This window comes from Condylura cristata, unplaced genomic scaffold (genome assembly GCF_000260355.1).
Source record: "Condylura cristata isolate star-nosed mole 26May11 unplaced genomic scaffold, ConCri1.0 scaffold00013, whole genome shotgun sequence".
Taxonomy (NCBI): domain Eukaryota; kingdom Metazoa; phylum Chordata; class Mammalia; order Eulipotyphla; family Talpidae; genus Condylura; species Condylura cristata.
The window spans coordinates 48,077,328-48,099,120 of NW_004567114.1; the positions used below are offsets into that span (position 1 = coordinate 48,077,328).

The window sequence follows — 21,793 nt, forward strand, 5'->3', positions numbered from 1 at the left end:
GGGCTGGGGCAGCTGCGGCTCCGCTCGCTCGGTACCCCCGGCTGCGGCTGGAGCGACCTCGGCTCCGGTGGCGGTCTTGGTGCGTCAGTCACACAAAAGGCGGTGGAGCTTCCCCCGGCGCGCGGACCGGCCCACGCCGCAGCCCGGCACTCTCCACCTTACCGGCTTTCCTTTCCCTCCAATTTTGATAGGGAAGCGGAGCCGACGCGGGCGGCCGAGGGTCGGGGTTTGACCGCGGGCGGACAGGAGATGCCTCTACTACACCGAAAGCCGTTTGTGAGACAGAAGCCGCCCGCGGACCTGCGGCCCGACGAGGAAGTTTTCTACTGTAAAGTAACCAACGAGATCTTCCGCCACTACGAGTAAGGGCCGGGCCGGCGCGAGGGTTGCGAGAGGGTGTGGGGACTCCCTCCCCAGCGCCCTTTTGTCTCTCTCTTTTTTCTCACCCCAGGCTTCTGGCGGGGAGACTTGAAAGTGACGGGTGGCTGCGGGCCCGCGTTTCTCAAGTCCCCCGAGACCGACCCGGTGGCTGCGCGGGGCCCCGGGGCGGCCCGGTCGGCCGCTTCGCGCGTGGGGAGAGCTGGCCGGAGCGGCGGAGGTTGGGGTCCCCGGCGGGCGGTGGGGACCGCTTCTAGCCGCGGCTGCCGCCCCCGGGGTGGCGGAAACTCCCAGCCTCGCCCCTCCCCACGGCGGCCACACGCGCGCTCCGGGGCCAGTTCCGGGATCCCCGCCGGCGGCCGAGGGGATCCCCTGTCGGGTCAGCTGCACGGGGCCGCGGTCCCCAGTCCCGAGGAGGGAATCCCCGTCCCCCGGGGGCAGGAAACGGCCGCGCTAGGCGTCGTTTCCTCGGTCGAGAGTTGAGCCTGACGTTGGAGTAGCTTAGGGTAGGGGCGGGAGGGGGCGAAGTTGAAATTCGGGGAAGGAGGGGGCTTCTCAGCGGGCGGTGTCGGGCGCCCCAGACACCCGAGGCTTCTCCGGCGGCTTCCTGTCCCGCACGGTTAGGCCTCGGAGTGTGCGACGCGAGCTGTGCGCTCTGTCACCGCCTCTTCTTGGTGACTAACTCCGGGCCCCGGGGAACTCAGCGTCTCCGCCCCCGGGAGACCGGGTGAGGAAGAAGTTGGGGTGGGGCGAGGGTGGGGCGGGAGGGGGGAGGGTTGTGAGAGACGGTGTAGAAGGAGGGGAAGACCAGAGCGCTAGGCACCCCTGATTTTCACTATCGTGTAGCTGGAGGGCGGTGGAGGGGAGTTTGGGAGGGGGGTTAAGACAAGTTCAACTCCAACCTCCGCCAGTCTCTTTATCCCCGCTGCGCATGTGGGCCGCCTGACATGTGCCACTCGCTATTGTTTTGATAAGAATCCGTAGCTACTGCTAGTGTAGTGCAACCCCTACATTTTCAGTCTCTCGTCTGGCTATCCCAAGAGATCCCCTTCACCTGTAACACCAAACAACAGGGTGTTTTAGAGATGTGTGTTTAAACAGGATCTCCAAGTGAGAACCTCAGTTGATCAATCATCGAAACAACCTGATCCTCTTTTTCTTTTGCCTTATTCTCTCCACTTTTTTTTGCCTTATTCTCTAACACTTGGCTTAGGAACCAAGTGTTACAGCACCCAAATTGGGTAGGAAGCACCTTTTTCTGAGGAGGGGTTAGAGGGTGGAAGGGCTTTTGGGCAAACTGCACCTGTCTCAGAAGTGAGTTGTGAAGTTGGAAAAATCATTTTTCTTGGAGCTTGTATTTTAAGTATGACTTCTTTTTTCTTCAGCTCCATAAAAAGTTACACATAAACATGTTTTATCTAGAGAAGTTTTTCAGCAGACAGTACTTTTAAATGGGAGGGCACATGTTACCTGCTCCTGTACAGACTTGTTTTGTTACTCAAATAGAATCCACTCCTCTAACTGCTTAAGTGAATTTGGATTAGGTAACTTGACCAGAATGATATATATATTTTTTAAGTTAAAATCCATGGTAATAATTCAGAATAATGCCAGCAAAATAGGAAATAAGCCTAAGTTTCAAATTTTTCTCCATTGATATAATCTTTATCTTACTTTAGAAGGAAGAATGAATATAGCTGTTATCCTTTTTAAATTGAATACTTTCAATATACAATATGTTCTTGATGATTTAGTCTTAAATGGAGAAATCTGAAACGCAGTAATGAAGTGTTTGCTATTTTAGGTTTGCCCATCTTCCACTCATATTAAGGAACTACCTCCTTGGTAATCATAGATATACTTTTAGATTTCTAGTGTTTTGTTATTGCTGTTTTCTCTGTGCTAAAATGAGTTTTTGGAAATTACAGCCATTTAGGAAGGCAATTGAAATGGAAGCAAAGATTTACTCTGAATAAAACAGTTATCAGTGTTCTTAGGCATTAATCTTCATGACTTTGAACTGCCGAAATTGGAAGAAGACCAACATTTAATTTGTTAAATTTTGGATTGTTTACTTTTTCTCTTAGATGATTACCCAAAAAACCTTTCCAAAAATTAATTCGTGATGATGGTGTATGGTGGCCTGCAATATTAAGGCTATCTGACTTTTGGCATAGTCTGGATGCCTCAGTTTTCAATTATTATTTAAGTCACTAATTGGTTTATGTGCATTGTTTGCAAATTCTGTAAGTGTATTTGTCTGAAGACCACTATACTCAGCAGTTTGCTTAGGTTTTTGACTTCTCAATTATACAACTTTCTCCAACTAGTCTCAGGTTGTCTGCACCTTCCGAATACAATGCAAAGTAACTTTTGTCTTTCAGTGGTTAAAAAGGTTGCCAGTGACATTTTCCTTGCTAAATAGTTTTCTGTTTATATCTTATTTGATGTTACAGCCTAACACTTCCTCCTTTGTCCTTCTAGAGAGCAATATCACCCCCTCCATTTTATGGAGTCTAACATCTGCTATTACTGCAATCCTGCAATGTATTGTTGCCTCACATTTTCTTTTCCAAGACCTTGAATTCTCTGATACAAGGACTATGACCAAGATGGATTCTTAGTGATTATGTGATATATACTCCTTTGTTTGTTTGAACGACATTCTTTTTAACTAATTACTGACTCTTGTTTGACCTGCTTTCATAAGTAGACACATTAAAAATGGTACAGTAGCTATAAGCAAAACATAGCTAAAATATATAATTTTGTCTCTTAAAGTAGATAAAAAAGTATTTGTAATTAGGCTGGCTGGCAACGGTTTTGCCTTAAATTTGTTTTGGCAGTAGAGTGTTCAAAAATGGAACAATCAGGTACCATACCAGCGACTGTAGATATGTGAAAGAGGAAAATGATTTGTTTTATTACTCAAAAACTTAATTTTTTAAAAAAACATAATAGTTTATTTTTATATCATTTTTTACTTTTTTTTTTTTTCATCTCAATTGTAGTCCCCATGTGTTTCCCATCACCAAGTCACCCATGTGCCATCACCATAATCCAGGGTACTTCCCTCCCCCCTGTTTTTGATCCCATTCCCCACACCACCCCCACAAAATGTCTCTGGTATATGGCTGTTCATTATTCTTATTATTTTCTCGCCTGGTCCATTATATTCCTTCTATGAGCGAAACCATCTGATATTTTTCTTTTTCTTTCTGGTTTATCTCACTAAGCGTGATCTTTTCCAGCTCCATCCATGTTGCTGCAAAAGACATGTGTTTCTCTTTTTTGGTTGCTGAGTAATATTCCATTGTATATATGTACCACATCTTTTTAATCCAGTCATCTACTTTTGGGCATTTGGGCTGATTCCATGTTTTTCCAGTTGTAAATAAAGCAGCAATAAACATGGGGGTGCAGGTATCTTTTTGAATCAGTGTTTTTGTGTCTTTTGGATAGATACCTAGGAGTGGTATTGCTGGGTCGTAGGGAAGCTCCATGTTTAGCAAGTAACTTAACTTTTAAGTAAAATAACTCTTTTTAAAAAGTAATTTAGATCCTTGGAATAAAATACATTTCCTATGTTTGAGTGATTTAAACCTTTCATACAAAATACAGTGCTCTCTTCCAACATCCGCGACAGACTGGTTTGTATTTGGACCTGGCTTTCTAGTGAAAGGGGTTTAACTAGTTCAGCCCTTTCAGTAGCCCTCTTTTATTGATGAGGAAGCTCACATTGGAGTAGGAAGAGTGAATCTAAAATCAGTGTCCAAATTCACATATCTTGCAGTAACATTAGAATTATTGCTCACCAATTTAGAGTTTATATTCTTACTATCACCTGGTGCTTATTTATAGGTAATTTTTCATACTATTTGTTGCAATTTGCAGAAATATACCCCAAGAGTATAGGGATGTAGCTTGGAATTAAAACTGGCTACCTTGGTCCTTCTTTAATGTCTTCTTAGACATTTGACTTCTTTACTACACCCCCAAATAGTTAAGCTCTAGATATTAAATGTACAAACCAGATTACAGTGGTGTTCTGTATTATCAGTTTACGGTGGGGAATAAACACTTTGAGTTACACCTTTTCTGCTTACCAAGCTAATCAAGTTTGTGTTGATGCATTGTTTTTCAAAAGGAGTATATTATATTCTAACAAAACCACTCTAAAAATGACTCAAAATAGCCATCCATTTTATTTGTTTCATATTCTGTGAAATGCCATTTTGGTTTCTGCTGGTCTCTGCTCATACATTTTGCTCCAGCCAGCTGGAGACTAGGCAAGACAGGATGGAGTAAAATGTGACCTCAATCATGTGTCCTCAGGGACCTCAGCTGGGGTGACTTTTCTGTATGTGTGTGTGGTTTATTCTCTCCCCCCCCCCCAAGCTTTACCCCCTCCCCTATTACGGTATAATTGGCAAATAAAGTTGTAAAATGTTTAGTGTCAACATGATTAGTATATTGAGATAGCTTCTCTTTTCAACCTGGGCTGCCTCATGCTGGTCTCAGGGTTCCAAGAGGGTGAGCGGGGGTATCTCTCAATGTCATTTCTTTGTTACCTTTATAAAAGTATACCTTAAAAGCCAGCCCAGATCCAAGAGGTAGTATACTCTCCCATGGAGAGAAGAGTATCAAAGTCATACCACTAAGAAACTACTCACCTTTAGTTATCTTTGCAAGTTGTCTACCATGAAGACATAATCAGTACAGGTGTTATACTTGGATCATTCTAAGTAAATTTTGGGTGTTTGCTGATAATCCTTCTGTAGTTTGTATTTCTGCCTCCCTCCCCATTGCCAAACTTTCTCTTTAAAGGTTCTCAACATTGTTTCTCTGTTGCACTGGTTATTATCCTGTCTATCTATTCTAGGATCTCTCTGCAAATATAATACCTAAGCAGTAAAAATTGACACTGTTAATTGAATGTATACACAGTCCCAGCATACTGTATTATCTTACTACTTTATTTACTTTTTGTACTAAGGAATCATTAATGATCAGAAATGAAGGAATCATTTCTGTTTAACCAAGCTCAGAGAAGTTGTATAACATAAGCAGAGTCATATTCTGCAAGTGATTCAGGTGAGATGCAGATACCTTCCTTTCTCCTTCCCAATTATATATGCCCTTTATCTAGATAAACATTAAAATTAATGTGGTCTGCCAATGAGAACATACTTATTTAGTGTACTTGACACTACATCTTGGAGAAATTTTGCAGATGCTGAGATAATTTTTTCTTAATTTTTTCCTTTAGTGAGAAATATCTCCAACATAGTGGCATAAGTCACATATGTGTTAAAAGAAGATAGAAAGTAGAGATGAGGAGTTGAGGAAGCCCTCATACAGAGATAATGTTTGTGTTGGCCCTAAAAGATAGAGATGTGAAGATACAAAATGATAAAGAAGTGCATTCCAGGGAGAGAATAGTAAGGAATGTATTCTAAGCAGAGGAAATTATATAAAAAGGCAGAGAAGTGTGCATTTGTTGTTCACTTAAAATTGTCTTTTTTTTTTTAAGATTTACTTTTTTAGGCATATAGAAGTGGGGTGCAGGCCAGAGATGCATGGGTGGTGAGAGGATTCACCAGAGACAAAGTGAAGAGCAGAACAGGCAGATAAAGTACACTGCTGAGGGGAGCTGCAGGCGTAACAGGAGAGGTCTGCCATGCCATGTGGGTCACTGCCCAGGTGGGGATGGGGATTGAACAGGCGAACAATCGCTAAAGGGCTAGCTTTTGTAGTGCTGTGCTTTAACCCGTTGCGCCACCAAGAAGAGCCTAAAATTGCCTTTTTAAATATTTTTAAGCTAGGACTTTTGTTACACTAGTATAATGTTCTGCCGTTACTGATATCTACTTAAGGCTTTAGTCTCTGAATACTGAAAAGCTTTATTCCCATTCAGCACTTTGGTGTCATCTGCTGATTTTAGAAACCTGCCTTGTATGTCATTATCTAAATTTGTCTGAGACAACATGCATTAAAGTACAAATTAATAACTCATTAAATTGTCTTTTTCAAGATAGATTTTTATAGTTTTAGTTAATTGTACTATTACCTCATCATATGAATAAATGTAATAAATTTTTGCTTTGCTCATCTTTTTTTCTTTACTGTTAAGGTGTGTAAGTCTACCATATTCATGATGGTCTAACTTCCTGCTCTGGTAATGCTCTCAATGACGGGAATTGTTAGAGCAACCTATTCTGTTTTCTATGGGTGATTATTTCTCTAAGTTTATAAACCATACATTCTATTTCTTGTATATCATATGCTATTTAAGTCAGGAATTATGTTATTTTTAACCTATGGCTGCATTCCTCAGTTATACTAATTATTTTGTATGTAGAGGAGCTTGCTTATGTCCCTTTGATAATTCCTGCTGAATCTTAGCTTGTTTTATGTCTGATTAGTACCATTTAGTAGAATTCACTTGGGTCCAAAGTTGTATCTGTATCTGAAGTTTGATTTTTGTATTATGTCATTCTTAAATTTATTGTATTGAATTTTGGTTTTCCCAATACCCAACAAATTAACATTAAGTTCCTCTTTGTTCCTCAATTTGTTCACCAGAGATTGACTTAATATTAGTGGTGTGTTCTTACCAGTATTCAGTCTGGTTTTCCATTATAAAGAAAGAGGTTGTCCAACTTTTTCTTCGAAAGCTAAATAATCAATATTTTAGACTTTGTAGGCCACAGGCTGACTGCTCTTCCTACCCACCTCTGTAGACATAAAGAAAAAACAGTCATTGATAATACCTAAAGATATGGTTGTGATTGCATTCCAATAAAACTACAAAAACAGGTGCATGACTGGGCATGGCCTCCAAGCCAATCCTGTATGCCTTTTTCTGGTAAAGAGGATTATTGATTATTGAATGACTGCAGTGGTATGTTGGAGACATACTAAAGCTTACTCATAAAATAATATCTTGTATTTTATAATTTTTCTCACAATAGTGAAATGTGCTCCTTGTAAACGTTTTGCATTTTATACTGTAGCAGAAATTGAAGAGGCATATAAGCTGCCCTTTCAAGTTCAGTATTAATAAAATCTGTATGCATTTGAATGTATATAAGAATAGCTGAAGAACAGAATTACAGAAGTAATAGAAAGTGAAATTATGTACTAATAGAGATAGTGCTTTGCGGGAGGGGTTTGGGGGGAAAATGATAAATAGGGAGAAATAGCCTTGGGTTTTTCCCCTTACTTTAAAATGGCCAGTCTAGTATTGTGCCCTGCATCTTCCTTCCTGATCATAGATATTTGTGCACAGCTGGGATATACTGTAGCTACCATTTTGTAGAGTATAGGCACAAAGGAAACAAAAAGCACAGACTGCAGAGAGGTAAAATCTGGGTGTGGAAGGGCAGCTGTACATCAGTGGTTACTATCTTATTTTTCTGATAAGTTATTATTCTGATAATGTGCTATTTTTCTAATAATACATTCACTGGAGGTTTGTGGCACTTGTGCCATTGCTTTTCTTGATATTTTGAACATTGTAACTAATTTAAATACCCTTTATTGCAAATCATTTTACACTGAACTACCATAGAACCAAATATCCATGGACTACCAATGGTCCTAACTACCATATATTGACCTGCTCTGACTAGAGTTGTGCTAATATGGAAACCATTACTTGACTGGAATTATAAAGAACTTGAAATATAACTTGAGTAAGATGTAAGTAAGATGAGTACGTAGAATAAAAATTTCAATAATTTACATGTTGCATTTTACAATGAAATTAAGCTATATTGGGCTTAATGAAATTAATTTCATAACATTAACCACTGCAATTTTTAAATTGTGTATGTGGCCAGCATTCTGTTTCTTTTAGCATTTGTTTAGAGACTAGTTAATGTGTAAGATATCTTGATTTGAACTATATTTTTCTTAAGTAATGCTAGGTATAGTTTAAATTACTAAAGTATAACTCAGATACATTATATATTAACTGTTGTCAGCTTTGGATGCTGAGTGTTACAGATATATTTGTTTTTGCAGGAAAAAATTATAATTTTTATAAAACTTTCTAAATGAACTGCCATTTTAGACAGTAAAATGTAACTATATAAAACAATTTTCAAAGTACCGCAATTCTTTTATTCTGCACCGATGTTAACCACCTATGTCTGTTGACATAGGTATGTCTGTTGGCTTCTCTCTTAGCTAGTAATTTATCTGCCATAGATTTCTTGTTTATAAGAAACATTATCTTTCCCCCCTCTGTTATTTCTTTCTTCAACTCTACTTTTCCCTTTTGGGCCTAACTTTTAATGCCACTTCCTCAAAAAAAATATTCTGGTATTTCCTGATCTTTTTTGCCTGCCTCTTCTTCCCTTCCTCTGAATTCCCAAAGGACATCTGTCTCTGTCTTATTAACACTTTATTTTACTGATATTCATCTATAATCTCTATTAAAGACTGTATACTTCAAAAAGATCTTCTTTGTACTGAATAAGAGTCATGTAACATAACTCATACATATTATCTTTTTAGATCTCATTTTTGCTAAAGTACAATGTCTCTTCATAGATTTCTTTTTTTTTTGTTTGGTGGTGGTTCTACACACAAATATATAAATAAAATTCTTAATGGAATTACCCTAAATCATTTTTAGAGATCAGACTATAACAGAGGTATACAGATATATTAATCAGGAAGAAACATATAGTACTGTTAATACTTTTAGAATGATGGGAGAAGGAAAGGGGGATTTCAGAAAGAGAAAAAGTTAACCACCCATTTATATTTGCAAAATGTAATTATTGAAAAGTACACCAAAGTATAGAGATGAGAAAAATATATACCCATATCTTACTACTTAAAGATGATCATTGTTAACCTTTTACATTTCTAATCTTTTCTATTAAAAAAAAAATTACCTTGGGGGGGTGAATATTGTGAAATAATACAAGTACATGCTGCTTATAAAAAGTTAAAGCTAATTAGGAAATTTCAAACAATATGAAAATTCCTTTTTCTTTTCAGTCCCTTTCTCCAAAAGGGAACATCTATTTATAGTATAAATATATACATTTTGGTCTTATAATTCATTTATATGAGATTGTGTTATTCAGTGATTTAAATTTTTTTACTTGATTTACTTTAAAAATCTTTCCATATTATAGGTCTCTTGGCATTATAGAAGTGAGTAGGTAGGATTTTTACAGAAAGATAAATGCTGATATTAAGAAATTCCATTAGAGCAGGTTACTGTTACTTTTATGACATTTCCAAAATCTTTCATGCTTTCTAGGTAGCTTTCTTTACTCCTACTTTTTTTTTTTTCTTTAATACAGTTGAGAGCATTATATCTTGGTAAGCTTTTACTTTCAAAAGATACAGGAGGGAGTCAACTGAATTTTTTTTATTAACATGTTAAAGAACCCTACGCTTTTTAATAACTATGATTTTTTTTTATTATGTGAAGTACTATAATTTACTTAACCTTTCTATTTAGATGCTTAAATTTCTTCCACCCTTATGCTAAAGTCTTTAAAAATTCATAGTTAAGTGCTTGAAATGATTCCAGTGTTTTGACTACTTTGGAATAAAAAGCTTAAAAATTAAGATGAAAAAGAAAGATTGAATTTTTCAGTTTGACTCCCAATTTCAAAACTGAAGGAAATTGAAGTTTAGTTTTGGATGAATGTACCTTTCAAATTGTAAAATATAAATCTCTACTTTAAATATATTTTTCCTTATGTATATATTAATATGTAAGTTTGTCAGTTAACCAAACCTTAGTTTAAGTTTTGATTCTATGTAAAATTTTTCAGTGAAGCCAGTCCTTTGTCACTTTTTCATATATAGTTTGTAAAATGATAGGTAATGGATTTTTGCTTTTGTTTTTTAATCAGCGACTTTTTTGAACGAACCATTCTGTGCAACAGTCTTGTGTGGAGTTGTGCTGTGACGGGTAGACCTGGACTGACTTACCAGGAAGCACTTGAGTCAGAAAAAAAAGCAAGACAGAATCTTCAGAGTTTTCCAGAACCACTAATTATTCCAGTTTTATACTTGACCAACCTTACCCATCGTTCACGTTTACATGAAATTTGTGATGATATTTTTGCATATGTCAAGGATCGATATTTTGTTGAAGAAACTGTGGAAGTCATTAGGAACAATGGTGCAAGGTAAAGTACTTTTAATTTTTTCTTGATACATGTGCATTCATATTACTCAAAAATCAAATATACAAAATAGTAGTGAGAAAGCTTCCATTTTTTTCTATCCTACAACTACTCTGTTACCCTTCCCACAACTCTGTTACCCTTCCCACAAATAACCTTGTTAGCATTTTATGTCTTTTTTTCCAGAATTAATTTTTATGTAGAATGCTAAATACATGTCAGTAATTACGTGTATACACACCATTTGCCCTTTTTAATGTTAAAAATTAACATCATATTCTATGCCTTTTTTCATTTAAAATACCTTAAGAATACCTTTTCACCTAAAATATTTAATCTACCTTCTCTTTTTTTATTTCCTATATACATTCCATCATATAGAAGCTTCATCTTTATTTAAGAGTAAAGAAAACATTAAAGGCATATACTGCTTCCATACTGTGTTAGTTAATAGTTATAATATGCCTTTCTTGCTGGGTTATAGTAGCTATTTAATGAGAATTTAATTTTATATGCTACCATGAAATCTTCCAAATCTTCCAAAAATCTACCCAAATCTTTCCCAAAAAAGTAAATTTTTACATAAGAAAATTTAAAGTGACTGTTATTAAACTAAAAATTACCAATGCTTTTTTAAAGCCTTAAGAATTTATAATTGAGTCATTTATCAAAAGCCTTATTTGCATTAAAATTTTTTTAGCCTTTTGACTTTGGGAGTAGTAACTGAAATAATGTTAGGACTTCCCCCCATTTTTCTTGCTCTGAGTGCAAAAACGTCATAATGAATTTAAAATTTAGCAGTCAGGAGTTATTTTAAGTTAAGCTTTTATTAGGTTATTTTAGAGAATCATGAATTTATAACCTAGTGTCTTAAATTAATGCAATCCATTTTAGTTATTAAATGTTACTTTGGATGAGGAATTGAATCAGTTGTTTGTTTTGGTAGAAACAATGGTAGAGTGAAGGATTTTAACCTGGCTTGTGATTTTTGAAAAGTTATATCCTTATTTGGGGAGAGAAGGGATGTGGGAGCAATGTGTCACCAGTAATATCACCAAAAACATAACCAATTTAGAAAAGGGTGATATTTCTGTTTTGGAGTACATTTTATGGTTTTTAGTGAATATATTTAGAAAACAGTGATACACTTAAAATAGTGGGGCCTGTTTGGGAACCAAGACAATTTTTTTCCTCCTTATAAACCATTGGTTTTATTTGACTTATGCCAAAAATGTCTTGTAACTTATGAAATCATTCCGATGCATGAACTTCTTTAACATTAGGATTATTTCTTACATTAAAAATCTGGTTCAGTGGTTTTTTCTGTTGTATCTTAAAAATGGACTTCAATTTGTTATTTTATTAACAGTAGTTGATTGGTATAGTGTTTTTAATAGGTTGTGTATATAATAAAAATGGAAAATCTGGAATTCAGTTTTATTGATTATTCATTGGGAACCATCTCTGTTTAGGAAGCTTTCTAAGTTGTGAAGTATAAAGTATTTTTTTTCTGAAAAAAATACCTGAACTCCATTGGTCATTTTTTTAAAAGAGTTATTTCATTGTTGTGCATCCAGATGTAGGAAACAGGCCAGAGGTGCAGGATCAGTGAGAGGATTCACTAAAGACAGTGGGAAGCAGAAGAGGCAGACTGAGCAAGTACACTGCTAAGGGGAGCAGAGGGTGAGACAAGAGAGGTCTGCTGTGCCACAGCAGATCTACCTACCTCTGAGGCAGGGATCAAACATCCGGGCCCAAAGAGAAAGCTTGCATTGAAGGACTATGGCTAGCTTGCAGTGCTGCGCTTTAATGTTCTGCGCCCCCAGGGAGGGTCCCCGCTGATCATTAATCTCTGTACAGGAAAGGAGAAATTATGGGTGACTGATGTTTTTGTCCTTAGTAACTAGGTATATGGTAAGATGCAGAAGTCTTAGGGATTAATATCAGAGTCTAGCTTCCTTTCCTCTTGTTATCGCTGGAACAGGTAGTTTTGACTGCTCTGATTTGTGTTTCTCAGAATATGTTACTTAGGTGATTCATGAATGCTATTTGCTAGATAAACAGTTGGGTACTGGAGCTATGAAAAGGATTAAGATACTCTTAAATTGGAGTACAGTAATGGGCATGAGAAATGTAGACTTGGGAATATTAAAAAAATAAACGTGAATAAAGTGATTCAGGAGCATCCATATCCAGCATGCTGTAGAGGCTAGTCCTGGATTCCCTAGACTCACACTAACAATAAATATTTTAGTCTTAATCTTTGCTAGATCTGATATTGTGTTTAATTTTCTTGTTTAGACCCTTTGCCCATTTTTCTTTTGTTATAAATTTTTGAAGGCTATTTAATACTAAGTATAATTATGTGTAGTAAATGTAAAGGAATTTTTTAAATATGTATATTATTAATATAAGGAATAAAGAATAAAAATCAGAGTTATACATTCACCACTTAGTTTTTCTTTTTTTTTTTTAAAGACTTATTCATGCATGCAGAACTGGAGTACAGGTCAGAGGCTCAGGGTCGGTGAGAGGATTCACCAGAAAATGAGTTGGGAGCAGAACAGGCAGATGGAGGAAGTACGCTGCTGAGGGGAGCAGCGGGTGGGTCAAGAAAGACCTGCTGTGCCATGTGGGTCACCCTCCTGGCTGGGGATCGAACTCTCACTGAAGTGGCTGAGGCTAGCTTTATAGTGCTGAGCCTTAACCCATTGTGCCATCAGGGAGGACCCTCACCACTTGGTTTTAATGGTATACATTTATCTTTGATTTTTTTTTTTCACCATTTGAGAAAGTTACTACTAATTGTTATTTTTATGGAAAGCAGAACAGTGTGACAGTAGTGGCTAGGCTTTCGAGTTAAAAAACAGACTTGTTGGTTATTATGAGATTATGAGTGTGTTGTGTCTCTTTGTGTTTCTCTGTGTTGTCACATTTTGAATTGCCGTATAAATAGAATGTAGTAGCATTTTACTGGGGGAATAATCTGCTGTTGACCCAGAAGTTCAAGTTAATATTTTTCTTCTGTTATTGACTAGTTTTTCTGTTGCAAAATTATAATTAAAATTATAATTCAAGCCTGATCTAATATTTCTGCAACTTTAGATCCTACACACTTATCTTGTTATTCTTTTATCCTATTCACTTAAATTTTCAGTTAAAATAACTTTAACACAGAAACCGGCCTAACTTGACTAAATTTCTTTGGTTGGAATTGTACCTTCACCCCCTAATTACTGGCTACTTGGTGGCAAGTTATTTAATATCACTTATCTCTCCTTTGGTACTTAGTAGAGTTGTTGTGGAGATTAATTCAAATGCTGTCTGTAGAGTGTCAAGCACACAAACCATATTTAGTGGTTACTATATATTTAGTAGTTATGCAGCTGTCACCACTACTTAATTTCAAAATATTTTCATCACCCCAAGAAATCCAGTATCACTTAGTAATCACTCCTCACTTTAAACTCCATTCGGGTATTGGCAGACATTTGATCTGCTTTCTGTCTCTATTAATTTGCTTATTCTGGACATTTCGTGTCAATGAACTTATACAATACATAGTTTTACTTACTATATGTTTTCAAGATTCATTCATGTTAGAGCATCAGTATATTCTTTCTCTTCTGATATGTGAACCTATCACATTTTATTTATCAGCTAGAACTGCTATAATTGATGCTACTACAACATTTGTGTACAGTTTTTTTGTGTGTATGAACATGGTTTTCAGTTCTCCATACCTAGAATTAGAGTTGCTAAGTCACATGGTAATGCTGTGTTTAGCATTTTGAAGAACCTCCAAACTGATTTCCAAAGGAGCTGCAACATTTGCTAAAAACTAATGCACTACTAGCTCTACTAACAATGCACAAGTTACATATTCTCCACATCCTCACCAACATTTACTATTGTTCATCATTTTTATTTATGTGAAGTATCTCATTGAAGTTTTGATTTGTGTTTCCATAATGACTATGTTGAGTCATCATTTCATATGCTTACTGATAATGATCATTTATTTTTGGAGATACAGCTAGTCTGATTCTTTACTTATTTGAAAATTGGATTATCTTTTTACTATTGAGTTATAAAACTTTTTTATATTTCCTTAGCAGATCTTAAGATTTGTTTCTATCTCTGTTGGTAGTACTTATCAGTGGCTCCAAAGGCCACTTTATAAGGTATTTATGTCCATTAGGACTATGTTTATAGAAAAGAACATGGGCTAAGTAACAAGAAACAGGATGGAGCCATTCGGTGTTATAATAATGAGTATAGATACTTGGGATCTTCTCCCTTCAGTATTCTTACTATCACATTGCTTTTAGGTGGTGTCCTTTAACCTTTCTTATTGTATCTGATAAGCACAGATTAGGAGCATCCTACCCACCCAGATTTTCTGTTTTGAAATAAGCAATCTGCACTGGGTGACCCACATGGTGTGGCAGACCTCTCCAGACCTGCCCACTGCTCCCCTCAGCAGTGTACTTCATCAGTCTGCCTGTTCTGATTCCCACTCTGACTATGGTGAATCTTCTCATCACCCCTCCACCTCTGGCCTGTACCCCAGTTCTGTATACATACATAAATAAATATAAAAAAGAAAAAAGCAATCTGCAAATATCAGTCAGATTCCTCTAGATCCTTTTGTCATTGCTATGGCAGAATAAGTGCCATGGCAGAGAGTACTTGAGTGAGATGGGAGAAACTAAAGCCAACTTAGTTTAGTTCTTTATCTTCTCAATCCTGATTACCAAGCATCTAGCCTGCCATTTGTACTACTGTTGAGTCTCTGCTAGTACCTTGGAAGGCACAGAAGTGAGAGAAGGATGGTCTTGTGGAGAGAACACTGAAATGAGAATCAGGTCTATTAATTCCTAAATATGTACCAGATGCACTGTGTGTACATTTTGTCAGTAGGTAACAGTCAGGAATTTACTGAATTTACTGTTTCCTTTTATGAGGAAATGGGATCCAAAGAAATTTAAGTGATTTTCTTTTGGTAATCCATCAGCATGTATTCACTGATCTTTTGCTATAGACATATACGCTTCTAGACATTAACAATACAGTGGTGAACACAACAGTCATTTAGTTTTTATTCCAGTTTTACAAGTTAGTAAATGTTAGGATTTAAGTTTGGGAAGGATTGACATACAAATAATTTCTTTCATTATATCATTGTTTCCTTGGCTTTAGGTTCTGCCATTATGGGAATGGCTGCCATGATTGGGTGCATGGCTCTTGATCAAGTAATTGAAACTTTAAAATTTTAGTCTTTTATTTGTAAATGGATCCCTCTCATAGGGTTCGAACTCACAGGACGAAATAACAACTATGAATTTTTTAAAGCTATATTAAATAACATTGTGATTGTTGTAGTTATCTCATTAGTATTTAAGTGTGTTTACTGGAGGTGATGCAGTTTTACATTTTGGGGTTTGTTTTATTTGTTTCGAGAGATTCTACTAGTGGTGCTTGCTTCAGCAGCACATAAACTAAAATTGAAACGATACAGAGAAGATTAGCATGGCCCCTATGCAAGGATGACATGCAGATTCGGAGATGCTACTAGTGATGTGTAGTTGAAGTAGCCACTTATATCCTAATAACTTGGAGTCCTAATAACTTGGAGTCCGACTTCCTGCTTGCAAATTTCCTCTGAAACTCCATAGTTAACAATTTTAGTGTCTTACAAAGACGGTTACTTGTTTCTAAAGATAGCCATCCCACATTTATATGTGACTGTTAAAAAAATGTGTTGATGCATGATTTTAAGGCATCTAAGTCTTAACTGACTTTATTTTCTTTTTAACAATCGTTAAAGAGTTGAGAGAATGATGAGCTAGAACTCAAAAGCTTATATAATAAACCCATCTTTCTAGAGCATTGAATCCAAAAAAAAGAGGGAGGTAGAATCATATAACAGATGAACCTGAGACTGCTGAATCATCATTTCACCTAAAGATAGAACAGAGAATTTGAAAAACTGAGTCAAACTACAACTTTGTGTTTGGTAATTAAAGAAAAAATACAGTGGGCTTTTGGGCAACCTGTTTTCACAGATTTTATCAGTGTAGAAAAGATGTTCTCAGAGCTCAAAGAATACTGACAGCACCAAAAACTGGCATTTGATAGCAAAGAAAGAGATGGAATAAACATTAACTGCAAAGTATACAGAGCAATATGTAAGTGGGTAGTTTTAGAAAGCATGCTAACATTGATTGAACTTTTCTTATATGCCAGCCAGTGTGCTATATGCTTTCATTTTCTTTTTTTTTTTTAAAGATTTATTTATTTTTTTTATTTATGCATGTAAGAAGTAGAGTACAGGCCAAAGGTGTTGGGGCTGAGAGAATTCACTGGACACAGAGTGGGGAACAGAACAGGTAGATTGACTGAAATACACTACTAAGGGGAGCAGTGGGAGAGACAGAGGAGGTCTGCTGCACCATATGCGTCACCTCTCTGACCAGGGACTGAGCTTGTGCTGCAGTGGCTGTGGACAGTTTTACAGTGCTGCACTTTGACTCTTTGTGCCACTAAGGAGGGCCTGTGCTATCATTTTAATTATCATGATGCTGGTGGGTGACCCATAATTTTCAAAAAGGTTATATATGCTCCTTGGAATTGAAAAGTTGAAAAATCCTGCCTGCATGTTTATAGCAGCTAAATCTGTCTAAAAAGGGTACATATGGTATGATTCCAACTATATGACATTCTGGAAAAAGCAAAACCATAGAAACAGTAAAAAAAAAACATGATTGCAAGGGGTGGGAGAAAGGGGCTTAACAGATGAAGCACAGAGAGGGTTTAAGACAGATTGATGGATATCTTTAAATATACCTATGTGTCTACCCATCGAATGTGCAACACCAAGAGTGAACAGTAATGTAAACTATGAACTTCTGTGATAATGATGTGTGTGTGTAGGGTCATCTATGTAACAAATGCACTGCTACTCTGGTTGGTGATACTGATAATTACACAGAGACTGTAGAGGTAAGGCAGAGGACAAGGAGTAGGTGTATGGGAAATCGCTTATACTTCTTCAGTTTTGCTGTGAACCTAAAATGCTTTAAAAACTAAAACCTTCCTGGTCCACTCATCTGTAGGTTGTTTCCGTTAACTATTATAAATAGTGCTGTGATGAACATTTGAGTTCATATAGCCCTTTGAACTAGTGTTTTTGTATTCTTCAGGTAGTAACATCTGAAGGGAGAGATTTATACCTCTAAGCACAAAAGATATAAAACAATACCACCTCAATAAAAAAAACTGAAGAACTAAATTCTTCAAATTAAAATAGTTATATGTTCTACTCACTAAGACTAAAACTTGTAATTAGTTATTTTGGGTTTTTTTTTTCCTATTAAAATATTTGAATATGTCAGAGAAAAGTACAGAAGTAAAGGTCTCATGTCTGTTTACCAAATGCTCCCTTCAGAGACAACCCCTGTCAAAAAATTAAGGCATAGTTCTTTTTTTCCTTTATGCTACACTAACTTAAATATAGCAAGAAGTAGAGAATATTTAGCAACACATAAAGCTCTTCTTAGGAAGAAGATTTCCATTTGGCCAACTTATATTGCTGATTTCTTATGGTAAAAATTCCAAGTTCTCAGCCAAGGCAAGGTCTTAATCAATATATCCAAATTACTGTTTTCATTCTTTAGTTCCTGATCACTCTAATACTTTTATATTTTTAGAAAACAAAGGAGGCTACATTGTACAACTACAGTTTCTTTGGAATTCTGTTAGAATAGAACCAGCTTCCTTAGATGTTATTTTTATTGTATGTAACAGAGAACCAGGCATATAATCTATTTGACTCCTGGATTGTCGTTGCAAGTTTACCAGTTAAAATATTTGATCTTTGTTTACTTGCATAATAATAGAAATTAGAAGACCAACCTAGAAACCCGTTTTATATCCTTGAATCCCTAAATCAACACAAAAATGAAGGAAAACAAATTTGTTTTCTTAGCATGTTTAGTTCAACTAATGTGTTACAAATATCTGTGCAGATTCAGTTACTTCACAAGATAGTTAAGTGACGTTTACATTGATCATATAAAGATCTTCTAAGAGTCTTCAAATTACATGTTATTAGAAGCATCTATCTAGTGCCTCTCCAGTTTTTGTTTTGTTTTTAATGTTGAGGATGAGGGTAGTTAGCTTCTACAACAACTTCTTATCCTAATAGCAAGTACAGAGGCAGTTGAGTCTCCACCAAGACTTAGTTATTACTGTAGGTATCTTATAGTAAGAAAAACTATTAAAAATGGGGAGTGGGAAGTAAATTGAAGCCTCTTCTCTGATTTAAAAGGAAATTAAATTATGTCCATTGAATTGATTAAACATGTCAGAATGGTAAACAGAATGGTAAGGTAGAATAGTAGTAGTTTTGGAATTTTTAGTTCACTGCTGTGAATAATATTGGAGAATAATCTCACAAAAGAGGAGAGACTCTATATAAAACAAGTTCTCTCCTGAAATCTCTGTGGGAAATAAAATATCTACACAAGCCTGACATATCAGATTTCTGAATATAATATCTCTTCTCTGTGTTTTTCTACCTACTTCATGTTTTTCCATTTGACCAATGTGAGGTCACAGTTTTTAGATACTTTCCCCATCAATACTCTGCTTATTTTCTGAAAACAAGATAAATTATAGTTTATTAATTTTCTATGCTACCTGAAAGTGTGGCATGTAAGTGGAATTCATTTTACTTATGGTTTGAATTACTATTTTTACAGCATATGGACTAGCTTATCTGTCTGTCTTGGACAAACTCAAACCATCCAAAGATAAAAGTTAAAGGATGACTAAGAGAAATGATATAGCTGGAACAATTTAAATTAAAGGAAAAGGAGTAGTTTTTAAAAATCTACTTATCACTAAGAGCCAGGCAAAATCCTTTGTTTAATGTAAAAACATATCCTGAGAAAGTAATTCTAAGTAAGGATCAGTAAGCTGTGTAAAAGTAAAGAGTGAGATATTACAGACTTTGTAGTCCATGTGGCCTCAGCTGCCTATACACTCTGCTATGATAATGCAAAAACAGCCATAGATTATTAAAAGTATTATTTAGAACACAGCCATGCTCATTCATTTACTAATACTTTATAAATGAACACTTAAATTTTATTTATTTATTTATTTGTTTATTTAGATTTATTTATTTGTGCATACAGAACTGGGGAACAGGCCAGAGGTGCAGAGACGGTGAAAGGATTCACCGGAGACAGAGTGGAGAGCAGAACAGGCAAAGCGACTGAAATACATTGCTGAGGGGAGCAGCTGGAGGGTCAGGAGAGGTCTGCCGCGCCATGTTGATCACCTCCAGGGCAAGCAGGGATCCAACTCATGCAGAAGTGGCTTTAGCTTCTTAGTGCTGTGCTTCAACCCGCTGCGCCACCAGGGAGGGCCCTATTTATTTATTCTTTAAAGATTCCTCTATCATTGCACATAAGAAGTGGGCTACAGGCCAGAGGTGTGGGGAGTGAAAGGATTCACCAAAGTCAGAGTGGGAAGCAGAACAGGCAGATCACCAAAATACACTACTGTGGGGAGCAGCAGGTAGGTCTAGAGAGGTCTGCTACACCATGGGGATATCACCTGCTGTGCTGGGGGCTGGGGATCAAACTAGTGCTGCAGTGGCTGTGGATTGCTTCCTAGTGCTGTGCTCTAACCTGTTGTGCCACCAGAGAAGGCCCAGATTTTACTTTATTTTCAACCATTAAAATATGTTAAACCATTCTTAACTCATAGGCCATACAAAAAACAGGCAATGTGCTTGATTTGGCCATTGGGTCATAGTTTGGTGACTCTTGTTTTAGAGGAAAGATTACAGGCTAAATAATGATTACAGAATAAAATCACCTAAGACCTTTCATTTAGAACCAGAGTATGGCCTGCAGAGGGGCATAATAGGACTAGGGAGTGAACCTTTGGACCTAAACTGGCCCAGTCGTTCTGGGAATCTTCTTTCCTGATTTGTAAAACTGAAATAATGTCTACAGTCATATGGTAGCCACCTCCAAATTTAGTGATCAAAATCTACAAATATGATTCTGTGGCTGACTGGAATATTCTTATGGTCTGGGCTAACTTTCTGGGATTGTATTGTCTAGGTCCTGTGCTTTAGGATAGCCTTACATGTCTTTGGCCTCAAACTGGGTGACTACTTTCATGTGGCCTCTTATCCTCCAGGAGGCTAATCCAAACTTGTTCACAGGGGATAGCAGAGCTCCAGCAACAAGAGGGGCAAGTTCCAGTGTGCAAGCACACTTCAAGTCTCAGCATGCTCTATATTTACTAGTGCTCTATTGATCAAAGTAAGTCACTTGAGAAAATCCAGAATTAATGTGGGAGGGGACCTGGGAGGCATTATTCAGTAGAGATGATTAATATTGAGATAGTCCCTCATAAAGCATTCAGTAATGTTAGAGCCTTCCTACACTGGTCAGTAATAAGTGAAGAGTGTACCAACTGTGATGTGTTTTTTGTAACCTACTCCTAATTTTCTTATAGATAGTCATTGTTTTTCAGAGTTTGCTATGTATGTGTGTCATCTTAGGGAAATGAATATCAGTAACCTTTGAGAACTTTATGCAGGCATCATCCTAAGCTTTTTACTTATTTCCTTTAATAACCATTTGTGATAGGTATTCATTTGTTCATTTTGCAATTGATAATGTTAATTAAATCTTACCCAAGCTACAAGTAATGATGGTTGCAAGCATAAGTAGTACCTCTTTTTGGAAGGAATAGATGAGTGTGCAAAAAAAAAAAAAAAACCACCATATTAAACAATACCTAACAGAATTTTTAAAACTTGTAGTTGAATGTACTTACTAGTCATGAATCATTCACTTTTCATTTTACTGCCAAAATGTGAGGAGACAGCATTGGTTTATATGTAGTCACATGAACTTTCAGTCATTTGCACTGAGTGATCCTTATTATATTATTGAGTGTTTGAAGGTCAGAATCTTCTAATCATTGATTCAAAGGGAAAATACTACAGTGTGTAAACATGTTCTCCTACTATTTAAATTCTTAGTACTCATCAAAGTGTGCCTTAATTATTTCACTTCCATACTCTAAGCTGTACAAGCTTTCTTTTCAAACATTTTGCGTGCAGATGAAAGAATGCTATCTAGTGACAACAAAAGGTGACTGCTTGCATGGGGAAAATTTTTTTCCCAAGATTTATTTCTTTATGCATATAAGAATTGAGG

The 21,793-nt window shown here is 36.7% G+C and overlaps 1 protein-coding gene across 1 annotated transcript in view; it reads left to right on the forward strand.

The window, feature by feature from the left end:
- The window catches only part of BAZ1A (bromodomain adjacent to zinc finger domain, 1A), an 87,138-nt gene that overhangs the window by 453 nt on the left and 64,892 nt on the right, over positions 1 to 21,793 (forward strand). The window contains exons 2-3 of the mRNA XM_004681945.2: positions 192 to 362; positions 10,266 to 10,544. Coding sequence (XP_004682002.1) covers positions 250 to 362; positions 10,266 to 10,544 — 392 coding nt within the window. The 5' untranslated portion in view covers positions 192 to 249. The remainder of the gene's footprint in view (positions 1 to 191; positions 363 to 10,265; positions 10,545 to 21,793) is intronic.